The 19,383-nt window shown below is 42.9% G+C and overlaps 2 protein-coding genes across 2 annotated transcripts; one reads left to right on the plus strand and one right to left on the minus strand.

Annotated features, from left to right (window-relative positions):
• Positions 1-746: 746 nt before the first annotated feature.
• Positions 747-4,878, plus strand: fam78bb (family with sequence similarity 78 member Bb). The gene is made up of 2 exons (XM_020497562.2): positions 747-1,859; positions 2,809-4,878. The coding sequence occupies exons 1-2, from the start codon at positions 1,594-1,596 to the stop codon at positions 3,329-3,331; spliced, it is 789 nt and encodes a 262-aa protein (XP_020353151.1). The 5' UTR covers positions 747-1,593; the 3' UTR covers positions 3,332-4,878.
• On the minus strand, positions 4,212-18,989 carry slc35a3a (solute carrier family 35 member A3a). Its single transcript, XM_020499011.2, has 8 exons — positions 18,612-18,989; positions 17,816-18,028; positions 17,492-17,646; positions 11,258-11,380; positions 10,986-11,160; positions 10,343-10,461; positions 6,088-6,221; positions 4,212-5,974 (listed from the first exon to the last, which is right to left on the minus strand). Exons 2-8 carry the CDS (start codon positions 18,003-18,005, stop codon positions 5,884-5,886), a joined length of 987 nt encoding a protein of 328 aa, XP_020354600.1. The 5' UTR covers positions 18,006-18,028; positions 18,612-18,989; the 3' UTR covers positions 4,212-5,883.
• Positions 18,990-19,383: the final 394 nt, after the last annotated feature.

A 19,383-nucleotide genomic window follows, 5' to 3' on the forward strand; every position in this document is an offset into this window, starting at 1 on the left:
CACGCAAAAATTATTTTGTTAAAAGTAGGCCTACTCGGAGGCAGGAGTGATCTTTAACCAACTCCAAGGCAAATGGATCACTGAAAGATGACAGCAGAGTTCCAGTGTGTCATTAAGGGGAGGTGCTTTGCTACTTCGGTCTACTGTACACATCAGATTCACTCGCAGAGCCGATCGCATATGTGATACCAAGTGGCATAAATGAACTGTAGAACCTCCTATTTGTCCTTATTAGCTGAAAATGGGCAGTATTGTCTGCTCATAATGCCACGCTTTAGCTTTGTTGATTTATTAGCTAAGGAAAAAACTCGACAGTGGTTCATCATCATGTCAAACAAAGATTAGTCTAGTGACGAAGGCTATAAATTATTTTAGGAAAAGTAATATTTATTTATAACAATATCAAGCTTTCCTCGTATCTATTTTGTTTTGCCCTAAAATCATATGATACAATTATGTCCGGACCTTATCAATTGTGCTGCCATCAAAGAATGGGGCTAGATTTGACAATTGCTTGCCATTGCATGATTGTGAATATGCAGCTCATAAAAAATTCAACCATCAATTGGTCTATTCTTATCACCAGGCAGACACTTGATGAATGTGAGTAGCCTAGCAGTCATAGGCTATAGCCATTCAAGACATGGAGGAAATGCACAGACTGTTACCGCCAAATAAAGGACTCCCGGCACTCCCACGCGCTCACTCTCCCTCTGCTGTTCATTGGTTCACTCAGCATCATCAGCACCAAGGAAGCTGAACAGCGCCAGACGATGCATCGCCTTGGGAGAGAAGAGGCGACAAGACAGCATCCTTAATGTGTCCATTCGGGGATTTTATCAGCCATGCAGCAACAATTCGATACACTGATTGTCGGATTGGATAGAACTGTTGTCTATGATTTCTAGGTTCTTGAACACTTGTTTTTCACCCGCTGATTTATCAAAGCGCGAGTCTGTTGTTCAGCCAATTCTGCAGAGGAAGCGTTGAATAAAAAATGGGGGATCTCCCTGCATTGACTGTGTTTTATCCTTCGTTTTACACTCATGGTGAGGAATGCCTGGTGGTCTAGATTGTCATCGCTCGGATCAAGCGCGCCTCGTGAGCCGCCAGCGCCGCATCATCATGCATCACGACAACCACCCGACTGGGCCATTGACACGACGCCTCTGAGTGTGCCGCTCTCCCCCGGCTTGTGACATGACAGCCCGGGCACGAAAGAAGAGCATCAACCGGCACAGACCTGCAAGAGGACTTATGGATTTGAATCATTTTGAGGGGCTGGAGCCCACGGAAGCCCGGACTGGAAGAGAGGGCAGTGCCACGCAGACACCGATAGGCTACACTTGCGATCCGAGGCGTAGAGAGGATCCAATACCACCAACTGCTGTTATTTAATTAATCTGCTCCCCTATCCTAAGATCTGACCACCTATCTGTTTTATCTTTGTGCATAAATGTAAATGGTACTGTGCCTTTTTGGATGCATACAATGCATTGACTAATGTGACATATTAAGCATATTGTTTGTAAGTCGATAGGACGTGACAGTGTTATCATCCTGTCTGGTCCAACTGACTAGAACCCTTATCTCATGATGGGCTGCATACAGAGTATCGCCTGTAAGTCGCGCATCAAACGCGAAAACATAGTGGTCTATGACGTTTCCGCCACTATCGATCACTCCCCGACAATCATTGAGGAGAACTCTCCTATAGTGTTGCGCTACAAGACGGCCTATTTCAAGGCCTCTGCACGGATAGCGATGCCCCCTATTCCCCGTAATGAGACTTGGGTGGTGGGTTGGATCCAGGCATGCACACAGATGGAATTCTACAACACCTACAATGACATTGGCATGTGAGTTGAGTTCTCCTCCAGGCTGCTGATTGAAGCTCCCCAGCTGCTCCCACCTCCCTCTGCTGCTCTGTCCCAAACTGTCACTTCTCTGGTGCTGTAGGAAGTGTGTGTGTTTTGTGTGCCATCAAAATTGACATGAATGCAATGCAACACTTGATATGTGGATATGTGTGAGTGTATGTGTAGCAGAGCATTTGTGCAAACAGAAGGTTAACTATGCACTCACCCTCCTTCATTCAAACCCCCACCAATTGATTCTGTTCCAATTGATTCTGTTCCTGTGACTTCACCATCAAAATAGAGATGACAGAGGAGCTACACAACTGCTCCTAGACATACATTGTGTTCACAGAAACGAGGGAGAGAGAGAGAGAGAGAGATGCACTGACACACTCCCACGCTCCCTTCTCTCCAGGAGACAGAATCACACACCCACTGACGAGTAACACATACAGCCTCCTCCAGCACTGCCTGGGGGTGTTTTTCTCTGGAGGAGGCATATGTGAGGAGGTGTTTAATCCTGACTGGGGATGGGGGGGTCTAGGGGTGCAGCAGAAAAACATGACAAATGGAGCTGATCTGAAGGGGAGAACGTGGCATCAGATCACACCAGCCGACACCCTCTCATTGGCCGGAAAACACAAGATATTATTCCACTGACTCACTGAACCATCTATCTATCATACATAGTCTACAGTATGGAGCCCTGAGGTGAAATACATTTATCAAACATATTTTATGTATTTGTATGTCTTACTCTGTTCTTTTTGAGAATGTCTAACACAGAGGCTCCCAAATGTAATGTGCTGCGTGAGACAGCTAAAGCCCTTTGAATCTCCTTGTGAACCTACAGTTCAACACAGTGCTAATCCATGACCCACTAAGAACAGGTTCCAACCCATCATCTATTCAACTGTAGTTTGACCTCTGACTTGTTGTCCTCCTTCAGGTCTAGCTGGGAGCTACCAGAGCTGCGTGAAGGTCTTGTGAGGGCCATCAGTGACTCAGACGGGGTGAGCTACCCCTGGTACGGCAACACCACCGAGACGGTCACCCTGACGGGGCCCACCTCCAAGCCCTCTCGCTTTACCGTCAGCATGAACGATAACTTCTACCCCAGTGTGACCTGGGCCGTGCCCATCAGCGACAGCAACCTGCCCCTGCTCACCCGCATCAAGAGGGACCAGAGCTTCACCACCTGGCTGGTGGCCCTCAACACAGCCACGCGGGAGAAGATCCTGCTGCAGACGGTCAAGTGGCGCATGAGGGTGGACATCCTGGTGGACCCTTCCATGCCCCTGGGCTCCAGAGCCACCCTGACGGGCCGGACGCACCAGGACCAGCCCCGCGTCCTAACCCACATGGAGCCCATCCCCCCCAATGCCCTGGGGAGGCCCAACGCCAACGACGCCCAGGTGCTGATGTGGAGGCCCAGGAAGGGCCCACCCCTAGTGGTCATCCCTCCTAAGTAGCAGAGAGAGGGAAGGGAGGTGTAACTAGGGCCCAGACATCCTGCCATTATGAGATCAATATGGACAGAGACTTGGGGGACAGCTGCCTTAAATCCCCACCACTGCCTTTGAGTAGAGAGAGAGAGAGGACTGCTGCCTGGACCAGAGCCTAAATACAGACCAGACCCACAGAGGGACCTCTGCCTTAATAACATCCTCTGTCCTGGAGAAGCAGAGAGGACTAGTCCTTTGTGAGTGTTGCAGGCCCAGCAGGGCTCAAGAGTAGGCTACACTCTAGGGGAGCAGCCTGTAGCCTACTGCACACCATGCTGCCTCACCGAGATGAGAGCAGCCATCTTTAATTACAGACTGTTCTGGCTCTATGACAGTGATGTAGAGGGTTGTGTCTCAAATGGAACCCCATTACCCTTTGGCTCTGGTTAAAGGTAATGCACTATGTGGAGAATAGGTGGCCATTTGAGACTAACCCGAGGCGTGAGAGGCCCAGCAGTACATGTATGTGGCTTTATGGGTATAATACAGGTGAGATTGGGGAGTATAATGTATTTTATATGTAAGAACAAAGATTGTAGTACATTTAAATGCAGCCTTCAAGCTCAGTACAGTTACAGACAAGGATGAATGTGTTACTGGTAGAAGGGGAAGACAGGCTCTCTATAGCCACCTACAGAATGGCCAATGAGAACAGCAGTGTGGGCCAGGTCAGGTATGATGTAGAGGAGACAGAGTCTGAAAATGTAACAAAATTAACTCCCCATGCTGCTCATTACTGAGGTGCAAACCATACTAGCCTTTACACTGATACACACATCCCCTCTGCGACTACACACACCCCCTCTGTGACTACACCCAAGCCATAATTCTATGAGGGACAAGTGGGTTGAATAGGATATTACAAATCAATTGTTTATATTGAAGGTCATATCACATACTGTGTATGGTGACAAACGTCCATTGAGAGCCAGTCATTCACAGTAACAGATGTGCCTGAGAACAGAATGACTCGGACTGGAGGATGTACAGAACTGTACATTCAATCACATGTACAATGGGACAACGTAGGCAGGTATTCCAAAGGGTTTCATTATGGATGGGTGGGAGATTTAGCATGCAAGCATTGTTTTTAATTCAATAAAATGAAGGTAAAACATGTTTGCGTGTTATAAGAACGTCTTTGAATTAATCTGCAAGTGTAATAGTTGTTCCCCTCAGTCCCACATTGCCAGTGTACACACAGCTGCTGCGTATTCATGTTTCGGTGTTGACAGAGGCTCAGTGGAATCAGTTTATCCTCTGAGCTATAGGTCTCATGCACAATATGCACTCAAAATATGTATTGTCAGATATAATAGGGAGAGCATGAGTGTGACTGTGTTTGCATCTCTTGGATCAGAGCACTTGTAGAATTTCTAAATTACACACTCGTCTTTGATGTTGGAAACATTTTCTTTATGGACGTGCGTTCCTCATGATTGGTAAATACAGTAACAACGTCATCCTTACCCGCTTCCCCTAATAACAAATCAAGTGACAAGGAGAGGAAAAGTACAAGGGTCGTTTCACCAATTGGGTGCCTTTTGAGTAGTGTAACTTGGGAAAAAAAGAATGTTTGATTTCACATAATTTAACACTCTGTCAAAGACCACATGTTCAACTTCATAAAAACAAATTTTCCCATCTCAAAAAAATACTATAGTAAAGCCAAGTAAAGTAACAGGGTTGACGATTTAATCTCAAAAGCAGCCATAAATCCCCTTGTGACAGAAAATGGCCAAAAAGAGTAAAACCAGATTTGTTTTACACTATGGTTTGACAATTAGATGTTCAGTGTTTCTTTATATTTAAAATGAGAATGAAGTTCAGGTAACAGGGTTGAACATTTGGGAAAAATGTAAATGAATAACTAATCACATTAAATAAATAATCATCTTTAGAAATACAGTATATACACAAAAGGGCACTTCAATTAATATAAGACTTTTAAAAATGTAATATTGGTGCACCATGTTTACTTAAAATATCAAAGGGGCGCAAAAGGCACACATTTTGTGGAACGACCCACTAACAGTCTCTACAGCAGTGAGAAAGCAACATAGTTCATCAGTATGTCATCAGTATGTCTGTGGAGTCCAATACATCTGGACTATTGTCAAAAGTCATGTGTGAACATTATGGTGTCTTTGTTTACCCATCATCTTCATGATTTAGCTGATGACAGTAACATTAAGACAGGGGAACCACCCTAACTAGTTTTGTCCCAGTGCGGTAAGCTGGCTGACCAGTACACTGCTCAGCTTGGTCATGACTCATGGGTCTATTTCTCATGGGTGTATTTCTCTGTAGTGGTAACCATGGTGAGGAACAGCCTTGTCTGGCTACTTCCTGGTCACATTTCATAGTTGATGCACTTCATGGTGTCAGAGGCCCATCTCAATGCCACTAGTCTAGTGTCTTTCACTCCACTTCTCTCTTCCTCTCCACTTTCTTCTTCTCATATCTTCTTTTACCTGATCTCTCTTTCGGACCTCCTTTCCCCCCCTCTGCGATGTCCCCTAGGCACGACTTGGGTTGGGGGAGGGCTTGCCCTCGTAGCCATACAGGAAGGTGGCCGTGATGACCAGCACTGCACCCATGAAGAACACACTGGAGAGGACACAAGACAAGACACAGCATTACACGTGTCAGAGACAAACGACATTCAATTAGGTAATTAAAATAACCCGGCTCAAGAGAGAATGTGTGTGTTGCGTGAGAACCTAGTTGGGTCGAAGTCCTGCAGCCAGAAGTAGGATATTAGTGTTGACAGAATGATGGAGAGTGACGTAGCGAAACCCTTCAGGATGTTGTCTGCATACTTGATGACAGCTGCTATAACCAGCCCTCCTAGTGCCTAGAGAAACACACACCAGATATGGCCTGGATGAGCAGTGGGCAAAGGGACACTATAATACTACAAAGCTCACACAATTGGAACGAGATCAAGCAATAGCACCTTAGTCAAGAGGCATGACAATATTCATTCCACATGATTAACAGTGCAAGATTTTTCCATTAAAACTGTACAGTCGTGGCCAAAAGTTTTGAGAATGACAAATATTAATTTTCAAAGTCTGCTGCCTCAGTGTATGATGGCAATTTGCATATACTCAGAATGTTATGAAGAGTGATCAGATGAATTGCAATTAATTGCAAAGTCCCTCTTTGCCATGCAAATGAACTGAATCCCCCAAAAATATTTCCACTGCATTTCAGCCCTGCCACAAAAGGACCAGCTGACATCATGTCAGTGATTCTCTCGTTAACACAGGTGTGAGTGTTGACGAGGACAAGGCTGGAGATCACTCTGTCATGCTGATTGAGTTTGAATAACAGACTGGAAGCTTCAAAAGGAGTGTGGTGCTTGGAATCATTGTTCTTCCTCTGTCAACCATGGTTACCTGCAAGGAAACACGTGCCATTATCATTGCTATGCACAAAAAGGGCTTCACAGGCAAGGATATTGCTGCCAGTAAGATTGCACCTAAATAAACAATTTATCGGATCATAAAGAACTTCAAGGAGAGCGGTTCAATTGTTGTGAAGGCTTCAGGGCGCCCAAGAAAGTCCAGCAAGCGCCAGGACCGTCTCCTAAAGTCGATTCAGCTACGGGATCGAGGCACCACCAGTAGAGAGCTTGCTCAGGAATGGCAGCAGGCAGGTGTGAGTGCATCTGCACGCAGGTGTGAGTGCATCTGCACGCACAGTGAGTAGAGGTCGACCGATTAATCGTAATGGCCGATTAATTAGGGCCGATTTCAAGTTTTCATAACAATCTGAAATCTGTATTTTTGGACACCGATTGTGGATGATTTTTTAAAACATTTGCATACCTTTATTTAACTGGGCAAGTAAGTTAAGAACACATTCTTATTTTCAATGATGGCTTAGGAACGGTGGGTTAACTGCCTTGTTCAGGGGCAGAACAGATTTTTACCTTGTCAGCTCGGGGATTTGATCTTGCAACCTTCCGGTTACTAGTCCAACGCTCTAACCACCTGCCTTACATTGCACTCCACAAGAAGCCTGCATGGCAGGCTGACTACCTGTTACGCGAGTGCAGCAACAAGCCAAGGTAAATTGCTAGCTGACATTAAACTTATCTTATGAAAAAACAATCAACCTTAACATAATCACTAGTTAACTACACAAGGTTGATGATATTACTATTTATCTAGCGTGTCCTGCGTTGCATATAATCGATGCGGTGCCTGTTCATTTCTTATCGAATCACAGCCTACTTCTCCAAACGGGTGATGTTTTAACAAGCGCATTGGCGAAAAAAAGCACTGTCGTTGCACCAATGTGTACCTAACTATAAACATCAAAGCCTTTCTTTAAAATCAATACACAAGTATATATGCTGCATATTTAGTTAACATTGCCTGTTAACATGATTTTCTTTTAACTAGGGAAATTGTCACTTCTCTTGCGTTCCGTGCAAGCAGTCAGGGTATATGCAGCAGTTTGGGCTGCCTGGCTCATTGTGAACTGTGTAAAGACCATTTATTCCAAACAAAGCCTGTAATTAATTTGCCAGAATTGTACATAATTATGACGTAACATTGAAGGTTGTACAATGTAACAGCAATAAATTAGACTTAGGGATGCCACCCGTTAGATAAAATATGGAACGGTTCCATATTTCACTGAAAGAATAAACGTTTTTTTCTTTCGAATTGATATTTTCCGGATTTGACCATATTAATGACCTAAGGCTTGTATTTCTGTGTGTTATGTTATAATTAAGTTTATGATTTGATATTTGATAGAGCAGTCTGAGCGGTGGTAGGCAGAAGCAGGCTCGTAAGCATTCATTCAAACAGCACATACGTGCGTTTGCCAGCAGCTTTTCGTTATGCTTCAAGCATTGAGCTGTTTATGACTTCAAGCCTATCAACTCCCGAGATTAGGCTGGTGTAACCAATGTGAAATGGCTAGCTAGTTAGCGGGGTACGCGCTAATAGCGTTTCAATCGGTGACAGCACTTGCTCAGACCTTGAAGTAGATGTTCCCCTTGCTCTGCAAGGGGTTAGGGTTTCGATGTGTTCCTGGTTCGAGCCCAGGTAGGGGCGAGGGGAGGGACAGAAGCTATACTGTTACACTGGCAATATTAAGTGCCTATAAGAACATCCAATAGTCAAAGGTATATGAAATACAAACGGTATAGAGAGAAATAGTCCTATAATTCCTATAATAACTACACCCTAAAACGTCTTACCTGGGAATATTGAAGACTCATGTTAAAAGGAACCACCAGCTTTCATATGTTCTGAGCAAGGAACTTAAACGTTAGCTTTTTTACATGGCACATATTGCACTTTTACTTTCTTCTCCAACACTTTGTTTTTGCATTATTTAAACCAAATTGAACATGTTCCATTATTTATTTGAGGCTAAATTGATTTTATTGATGTATTATATTAAGTTAACAATACTGAATGAACACTTTTATTTTGTAATTGTCATTATTACAAATAAATAAATAAATAGTATTTTTTTGAAAATCGGTATTGGTGTTGAAAAATCATATTCGGTCGACCTCTAACAGTGAGGCGTAGACTTTTGGAGGATGGCCTGGTGTCAAGAAGGGCAGCAAAGAAGCCACTTCTCTCCAGGAAAAACATCAGGGACATACTGGTATTCGGCAAAAGGTACAGGGATTGGACTGCTGAGGACTGGGGTAAAGTCACTTTCTCTTATGAATCCTCTTTCTGATTGTTAGGGACATCCAGAAAAAAAGCCTGTCCGGAGAAGACAAGGTGAGCGCTACCATCAGTCCTGTGTCATGCCAACAGTAAAGCATCCTGAGACCATTCATGTGTGGGGTTGCTTCTCAGCCAAGGGAGTGGGCTCACTCACAATTTTGCCTAAGAACACAGCCATGAATAAAGGATGGTACCAACACATCCTCCGAAAGCAACTTCTCCCAACCATCCAGGAACAGTTTGGTGACGAACAATGCCTTTTCCAGCATGATGGAGCACCTTGCCATAAGGCAAAAGTGATAACTAGGTGGCTCGGGGAACAAAACATCGATATTTTGGGTCCATGGCCAGGAAACTCCCCAGACCTTAATCCCATTGAGAACTTGTGGTCAAACCTCAAGAGGCGAGTGAACAAACAAAAACCCACAAATTCTGACAAACTCAAAGCATTGATTATGCAAGAATGGGCTGCCATCAGTCAGGATGTGGCCCACAAGTTAATTGACAGCATGCCAGGGCAGATTGCAGAGGTCTTGAAAAAGAAGGGTCAACACTGAAAATATTCACTCTTTGCATCAACTTCATGTAATTGTCAATAAAAGCTTTTGACACTTATGAAATGTTTGTAATTATACTTCAGTATTCCATAGTAACATCTGACAAAAATGTCTGAAGACACTGAAGCAGCAAACTTTGTGGAAATTAATATTTGTGTCATTCTCAAAACTTTTGGCCACGACTGGTTCTGACTTTTAAACTTGAAATATCCTTATTCCATGTTACTGAGGGAGAAAGGGGAACGCAGAATTTACATTCTGTCAGAACATGTTATTGTTCAGGTATCCTATGGAGAGAAGGGCCACAGTCTGGTACAAGTCAACAGGACAGCCGTGAGTTGGGGAGGAGTGAGGAATTTGGGCCGAGGTCAGGTCAAGCCAGATGAAGTGAGAAAGAACAGGCATCACTAAAGTCCTGTCTAGCAACAGAGATGCTTTGGCTGTCCAGATGTGTGAGATGCCTCAGCATAGGAGGACGGTTTAAATACCCGTGCTCGTGTAAATATGTCTTTGTCTTATGCAGCGGTGTGACCCAGTGGGTGAATACACTTGGTTTGATCTTTACTAGTGGTCTGTGAGTTTTACTCTGTTTATTTAGAGAATCTAACAACACAATTTCTTCACATTTGTAGCTTGTGAACTAACAGTACATACTGACTACATTTGACCTGCAGCTCACAGGTGAAGTAAAAACAAATAGTGAGATGTACCTGCAGAGCCACCACTATCCAGGTGACTGTGTTGTATCCCTGGAACATCCCAGACTCTTGGACCCTCTCCCCATCGTACGCAAACATCCCCATCAGACCAAACACCAGGCCAAACATTCCTACACACAGACAAACAGGTCAGATGATGTGAGTTTGAACTGAATATGAATGATAGGAAAATGGATTTAACGTAACCCTGCCAGCTTTCACCAATAACAATAACCTGCAGTCATTGAAAAAAACTGTCTACATCCATAGACATTAATGTTAAAACACTAGTCTCATCCAATGTGTATGAGGATGAATGCAGCATTTTCTCGATGCAGAAACTCTATACAGAAAACTAGCACAAGTTCACACCAGGAAATTAATCACAGGAGAATTAACACACGCTTCACATGTTCGGCTGTAAAAAAATATATATATATGTTTAAAAAAAAAAACTCAGCAGGAAGACTCATTTGACACAGAGAAAATGCAGGGTTTCAGTGAGGAGGAAGGAACACTAAGAACTCACTTCAAAGACACAGTACTAGGGCTCTGTCATAAATAATATTTATTTGATAATAAGAGTAATTCTGGGACGGAAAACTGGAACAAGTGCCCTTACAACCCTAGTATAGTAGAACCATTTCATACTGACCCAGTTGGATGTTGCGGACCCAGACACTCTGTTTTGTCTCTTTGAGGATCTTCTCAAAGTAAACGCCAGCAAAGCCACTGGAGAAGCAGGCCACCAGCACCGCCGCCACGCCAACAAACTGGGACCCCGCAGACAGCTGCTCCTTCTCAGGGGTCCCAGGGGACTCAGAGGGCCACTAGACATTGGACACACACAAACACACTGGAGTGTGTAAAATGCAGGTTTGAAAAGAAAAAAAAAGTGGATTGTAAAGGAGTTAGAGTAGAGTTTACCTGCACAAGTGCAACCCCAGCCATGAGGATGAGCAGGGAGAGCCACTGGTACACACCCAGTCTCCGGCCCAGCATGGACACTGAGAAGAGAGCTGTGGTAAGGATCTTCAGCTGGTAGGTCACCTGGTGGAGACAGACAAGGGGAAAACAGGGGACACCATTTTGACACCATAAAAAAAAAAATACACTACTCCAGACACTAATACAGTGCCTTCAGAAAGTATTCACACCCCTTGACTTTTTCCACATTGTGTTGTGTTACAGCCTGAACTTACTATTTGTCACTGGCCTACACACAATACCCCATAATGTCAAACAGGAATGTTTTCTTGAAATTGTAACAAATTAAATAAACATTAAAAGCTGAAAGGAGTCAATAAGTATTCAAACACACTTGTTATGGAGAAGCCTAAATTAGTTCAGGAGTAAAGATTTGCTTAACAAGTCACATAAGAAGTTGGATGGACTCACTGTGTGCAATAGTGTTTTACATGATTTTGAATGACTCTGTTTCCCCACACAGACAATTATCTGTAAGGTTTCAAAACAGATTCAACCAAAAAGACCAGGTAGGTTTTCCAATACCTCGCAATGAAGGGCACCTATTGGTAGACTGGTAAAAAATAAAATAAAAAGCATACATTGAATATCCCTTTGAGCATGGTGAAGTTATTAATTACACATTGGATTGTGTATCAATACACCCAGTCATTACAAGCATACAGGCATCCTTCCTAACTCAGCTGCCAGAGAGGAAGGAAACTCAGGGATTTCACCAGGAGGCCAATGATGACTTTAAAACAGTTAGAGTTTAATGGCAGTGATAGGAGAAAACTGAGGATGGATCAACAACCTTGCAGTTATTCCACAATTATAATCTAAATGACAATGAAAATAAGAAACTCTATACAGAATAAAAATATTCCAAAACAATGCCCTGCGCGCCAGATAGGCAAATTGTTGCCATTTTGAACCATTACATGTGTCTGAAGGTAAACTCTGCCTTCCCGACGTGCCCAGAGAGCAAATCAAGTGCACCATAGGCCTACCGCTGGCCAGTCGGATGGCTCAGATGACCGTATCTGCAGTATCGTAGCAGGCATAAAAGAAAGCTACAGCAAAGTTGATACTGTGAGATTTTAAAACCATGACTAGAGAGACTCAACAAATACAGCAAAAAGCTACTGTTTTTATGAGTGAGTTCATGTTTAAGTTCTTACTCAGCACTGTCAACTTTTATAAAAGTGTTAAATACATCCATAAAATGCACATTCTTCCAATTTCCACTGCGCTACAACAAGCACTGCAGCAGTAATACAGTGCATTTGGACAGTATTCAGACCCCTTCCCTTTTTCTAAATTTTGTTACGTTACAGCCTTATTCTACAATGGATTAAATAAAAAATAAAAATCTCATCTACACACAATACAGAAAAAAACAGAAATACCTTATTTACATAAGTATTCAGAAACTTTGCTAGGAGACTGTAAATTGAGCTCAGGTGCATCCTGTTTCCATTGATCATCCTTTAGATGTTTCTACAACTTGATTGGAGTCTACCTGTGTGTGGCAAATTCAACTTATTGGACATGATTTGGAAAGGCACACGCCTGTCTCTACAAGGTCCCACAGTTGACAGTGCATGTCAGATCAAAAACCAAGCCATGAGGTCAAAGGAATTGTCCGTAGAGCTCCAAGACAGGATGGTGTCTAGGCACAGGTCTGGGGAAGGGTACCAAAACATTTATGCAGCATTGAAGGTCCCAAAGAACACAGTGGCCTCCATCATTCTTAAATGGAAGAAGTTTGTAACCACCAAGACTCTTCCTAGTGCTGGCCGCCCAGCCAAATTGAGGAAATCGGGGGAGAAGGGCCTTGGTCAGAGAGATGACCGAGAACCCGATGGTCACTCTGACAGAGCTCCAGAGTTCATTTGTGGAGATGGGAGAACCTTCCAGGAGAACCTTCCAGAAGGACAAACATCTCTGCAGCACTCCACCAATTAGGCCTTTATGGTAGAGTGGCCAGACGGAAGCCACTCCTCAGGAAAAGGCACCTGACAGCCCACTTGGAGTTTGCCAAAAGGCACCTAAAGGACTCTAAGACCATGAAAAACAAGATTCTCTGGTCTGATGAAACCAAGATTGAACTCTTTGGCCTGATTGCCAAGCGTCACATCTGAAGGAAACTTTGCACCACCCTACAGTGAAGCATTGTGGTGGCAGCATCATGCTGTGGGATGTTTTTCAGCAGCAGGGACTGGGAGACTAGTCAGGATCGAGGGAATCGGATAGATGAACAGAGCAAAGTACAGGGAGATCCTTGATGAAAACCTGCTCAGGACCTCAGACTGGGGCAAAGTTTCACCTTCCAACATGACAACGACCCTAAGCACACAGCCAAGACAATACAAGAGTGGCTTCGGGACAAGTCTGGCTGAGTGGCCCAGACAGAGCCCAGACTTGAACCCGATCTAACATCTCTGGAGAGACCTGAAAATAGCTGTGCAGTAACGCTCCCCATCCAACCTGACAGAGTTTGAGAAAATCTGCAGAGAAGAATGGAAGACTCTTCCCAAATACAGGTGTGCCAAGCTTGTAGCATCATACCCAAGAAGGCTCTGGGCTATAATTGCTGCCAAAGGTGCTTCAACAAAGTACTGAGTAAAGGGTCTGAAAAACTCTTTTTTTAATATATTTGTAAAAATATCTTAAAAAGCTGTTTTTGCTTTGTCATTATTGGGTATTCTGTGTAGATTGATGAGGAAAAATAACAATTTAATCCATTTAAGAATAAGGCTGTAACGTACCAAAAAAGTCAAGGGGTCTGAATAGTTTCCGAATGCACTGTAAATGAGTAGGAAAGTCTATAGGCTTACGTTGTTGTTATTATTAGTGTCTTGGGTCTTTTTTAATGTCAAGGAATATTTCCCTTTCTCTGTTCATAGGCGTAACATGAATTTGTGCATGAGGCAGAAATAATGAGATCCGACTTAAGTTTCGCCATCAGCTGGAAGACGGTGTCCCTTTTTGGTAAAGGAGAGTGGAAGGATGTTGAGGCGGCCCCTCAGTCTGCTGCTCTCTCCCATTAGACTGACCATTAGATGCAGGCACCAGCAAAATCAAATGAAAAGCTTTTTTATTTAAAACAAATGTATGCACACTCAGCTATGCCTCACAAGTAATACAACAACAGATCTATTGCCAATGTGATCATATAACCTACCTCAAATTTCGAAATATAAATTTAAAAAAATGGCCCAAACAACAATGCATTGGTAGGGCAATTCAAGCAAAGCCAATATGCGGTGATAATGTATTGGGCCTATAGCTTACTACAACAACCTAATTGTTACAGTACTGTTTGTAATTGGTTAATATTGCATAGGCTAGATCTCAGCTTGCATTTTGACTCGAAAGGTGATCTTGACTCAGAAAACGTTGGTAGCACTTTTGAGCGTTTTCCCTTTTTTTTTTGCCTTAAAGAGGCAGTGGTGTATTTTGAGACAGCCTTGAATAAGCTAAGTAACCAATAGGAAGTGGGTAGCAAAATTTGTCTGATTGTCTGTAATAATGCGTTTTACTTTGTAAAGTGGTTTCTTGCACCAAATAAATAAAAAATTATGCCACCTCCTTGTCTGAAGGTCAAGTGGATAAACAGGTTAATGTCAAGTAGAGGTCGACCGATTAATCGGAATGGCCGATTAATTAGGGCCGATTTAAAGTTTTCATAACAATCTGAAATCTGTATTTTTGGACACCGATTTTGAAAATATTTTTGTACACCTTTATTTAAAGAGGCAAGTCAGTTAAGAACCCATTCTTATTTTCAATGACGGCCTAGGAACGGTGGGTTAACTGTCTTGTTCAGGGGCAGAATGACAGATTTTCACCTTGTCAGTTCGGGGGATCCAATCTTGCAACCTTAAAGTTAACTAGTCCAACGCAATAACGACCTGCCTCTTGTTGCACTCCACAAGGAGACTGCCTGTTACGCGAATGCAGTAAGCCAAGGTAAGTTGCTAGCTAGCATTAAACTTATCTTATAAAAAAACAATCAATCATAATCACTAGTTAACTACACATGCTTGATGATATTACTAGATATTATCTAGCGTGTCATGCGTTACATATAATCTGACTGAGCATACAAGCATCTAAGTATCTGACTGAGCGGTAGTAGGCAGAAGCAGGCGCGTAAACGTTAATTCAAACAGCACTTTAGTGCGTTTTGCCAGCAGCTTTTCGTTGTGCGTCAAGCATTGCGCTGTTTATGACTTCAAGAATATCAACTCCCGAGATGAGGCTGGTGTAACCGAAGTGAAATGGCTGGCTAGTTAGCGAGCGCTAATAGCGTTTCAAACGTCACTCGCTCGCTCTGAGCCTTGGAGTGGTTGTTTCCCTTGCCCTGCATGGGTAACGCTGCTTCGAGGGTGGCTGTTGTCGTTGTGTTCCTAGGGAGGAGCGAGGAGAGGGACAGAAGCTATACTGTTGCACTTTGGTATTGCCAGTGTCTATAAGAACATCCAATAGTCAAAGGTTAATGAAATATAAATGGTATAGAGAGAAATAGTCCTATAATTCCTATAATAACTACAACCTAAAACATCTGGGAATATTGAACTCATGTTAAAAGGAACCACCAGCTTTCATATGTTCTCATGTTCTGAGCAAGGAACTTAAACGTTAGCTTTCTTACATGGCAAATATTGCACTTTTACTTTCTTCTCCAACACTTTGTTTTTGCATTATTTAAACCCAATTGAACATGTTTCATTTTTTATTTTATTGATGTATTATATTAAGTTAAAATAAATGTTCATTCAGTATTGTTGTAATTGTCATTATTACAAATAAAAATAAATAAAAAATTGGCCGATTAATCGGTATCGGCTTTTTTGGTCCTCCAATAAATCGGTATCGGCGTTGAAAAATCATAATCGGTCGACCTCTAATGTCAAGCCCTGCATGTTTCTTTCAAATGTCTCATGGAATGAAGGCCTATATTGAACACCACATATTGGCTGCTACTGTAGGCTGAATGATAGAACAGCTATTTATGTTAAAATGTTATGAGATGCATTTTTACCATTGCTTTTTATGGTAGGCCAACATTATGATCAAATAGCCACATTAGCATTCTTGGCCACTGTTAAATCTAACTTAAAAGCAGGTACAACCTCTCTGCGCTGGAAGTTGCACAGAATTTTCACAACGTTCAAGTTTACAATCCTCTGAGGATTTTTTGGGGAGGGAATTCAAGCAAAGAGCAATCGAGGCTGTAGCTAAAAAGTAGTAAGTAGTTTAAAAAGTTTCTAACTAGCTAAATTGCTAAAGTTGTCCGTGATGAGACTTGAACGTTTTTGCCTTAAGTTAGTCTTATGTAACCATACCAAATGTAACATATCATACTAATTTGACTGTTCTGGATTTACAAGTTCTATGTTATGTGTAGTCTAAGAGACCAGGCTGCATGTTTTGGTTATTTTTATTTTTTTACTAGGCAAGTCAGTTAAGAACAAATTCTTATTTTCAATGACGGCCTAGGAACAGTAGGTTAACTGCCTGTTCAGGGGCAGAACGACAGATTTGTACCTTGTCAGCTCGGGGATTCGAACTTGCAACCTTTCGGTTACTAGTCCAACGCTCTAACCACTAGGCTACCCTGCCGCCCCATGTTATGCTTGTACTTGGCAAGGATTAGAGAGTTATTTTCAGATAAAAAGAAGTGGGATAGAGCTAAGTACAGGCAAAATACTAGAGGAAAACCTGGTTCAGTCTGTTTTCCAACAGACAATGTGATACAAATTCACCTTTCAGCAGGACAAAAACCTAAAACACAAGAACAAATAAACACTGGAGTAGCTTACCAAGACGACATTGAATGTTCCTGAGTGGCCTAGTTACAGTTTTGACTTAAATCTATGGCAAGACTTGAAAATGACTGTCTAGTAATGATGAACAACCAACTTGACAGACCTTGAATAATATTGTACAATCCAGGAGCTCTTAGAGTCTTACCCAGAAAGAGTCACAGCTATAAATCACTGCCAAAGGTGATTCTAACATGTATTGACTCGCGGGTGTGAATTCTTCTGTAAATGAGGTATTTGTGCATTTAATTTTCAATACATTTGCAAAAATGTCTAAAACAGGTTTTCACTTTGTCATTATGGGGCATTGTGTGTAGAGATGGTGAGAAAAAGAAAAACACTCCATAACAGGTTGTTCTACCTGGTAGGTGGCAGCATCTAGGTTAGACAGAGCCACGTAGAGCAGGTTGTTCTGTAGTGTGTAGATCCCAGAAGGAATGGCCAGCTTCAGGGTCTCTATAGGTTTGTGGGCTATCTCCTGCCTCAGAATACTGCTCAGAGCCCGAACACTGTAGCCTGTGCCATACAGGAGAGAGGTGTAGATAGAGGGAATGTTAGATACCGAGATATAACTTGCATAACCCTTCCATGCGTCTTCCTCTAGGCCTAAATTTATACATAAACACAAAGTCTTATTTTCATATACTGCAGATGGGAAGTAGGCAGCTCTATCCAGACCACTCACTGTGCTCCTTGAAGACGAGCAGCAAACAGGTAATGATCTTCATGAACTCAGCCACCACCACAGCCGAGGAGGCCAGGTAGCGGTGACCGTCCCCCTGCAGGGTGCGGGAGTAGCGCATGGTCAGCACCAGAGAGGTGGTCTGGAACACCAGCACCCCCAGAGACAGGTACTTCAGCCTGGAGGATGCCATGTTAGGGACAGACAGGAGTCAGTCTGCAGGGAGAGGGGACAGTCTTAAAACATTCAAAGGAAGGACCGATGGGCCATGGCTGCAACTCTTTTGCTCCTGTGGTCTGGCATTGGAGTAAGCTTCAGTGGCTGTGAAGAAACATTTGCTCACACTGACACTGTAGCCCGGCAGCCAAGCTGGCCTCCTCCTGCTGGCTAACAAACAACACACAATCCTCTCTTTGTCCACAAGAGCAAGGGCACCAGCAAATGCCATACTGACAGTTGCCTTGTCCATCAAAGACGAACTACCTTTCATTTGTAGTGTGAGAGGTGCGTTTGGACCTTCTCATGATTGGAGAATCCCTTTCAATGAGGATTAGACAAAACAAGTCAGGCTACATTGAACAAATGACATAAAGCTAACCATTCAATGATCAACTTAATACTTCAACTTTTAATTCAGTTTGATTACAGTCAAAGCAAGTGACACATTCCAAGAAAGTTGGCTAGCTAGCTAGCGCAGGTGTCTAATCATTCATCAACAAGGAAGCAGGCAAGATAACGTTACGCTCGAGACACTGACCCAATCTCTTACAGTTTGATAGTGCAAGACTAGCAGACCTACCTGGTAGCACTGGAAAGCTAGCTAGGTAATACAAAAGTTGTTGAACTTGAGCTGTAATTCTTCAAGCCAGAGCTGTAGCGCTAGCTAATGAGCTCAGCTGTCTGTTAGTAGCTAGCCAGGTAACTTATCCACAGTTCAAGTCCTCGCGTCCATTGACCCAGGCTGGCTAACAGCAACGGGATTCTACCATTGCCCCTTCATAACGATGTTGTTGTCCATAATACCATAATTGTTGTCTGCGTTATGACAGTATTTATTCTAAAGTTGTAACGACATAGCTAAGTCAAAAGCATTTCGTATTATTTTACTTCCTTGTAAGGTATTTTTGCTTCCTCATCTGCTCAGAACACTAAGAACTAACATTCAGCCCGCTCTCTACTGCCGTCTGCTGGATGGGTGGACCATAGAAATACAATTCATTATATTTCAATCCGGTGGACCGGTTTCTGCTGCAAACTGTGGTGGCATTGTCTGTGAGTTTTAGAATAATCGGGTCTTTACTATATGTAAGATTTCTGTCCAGGCATCATTCAAGTACTGGCAAGTAAGGTCACATGAAATGTGGTTTGAGGCAACGATGGTTTACATCCTGCGTGTTCCTCCTGGCTCCATTGGTAAAGTTATGGCTTCAATCCCCCGAGATCACATACAGTAGTGAGTGCATACATTTAAACCGTGTAAGTCACTTTGGATAAAATTGTCTGCCAAGCAGCATAATATCAATGCTTTGAATTGATTGCTTTATCACTGAATTTGTTCAGTGTAATACAGA

Source organism: Oncorhynchus kisutch, linkage group LG13 (assembly GCF_002021735.2).
Source record: "Oncorhynchus kisutch isolate 150728-3 linkage group LG13, Okis_V2, whole genome shotgun sequence".
NCBI classification, from domain to species: domain Eukaryota; kingdom Metazoa; phylum Chordata; class Actinopteri; order Salmoniformes; family Salmonidae; genus Oncorhynchus; species Oncorhynchus kisutch.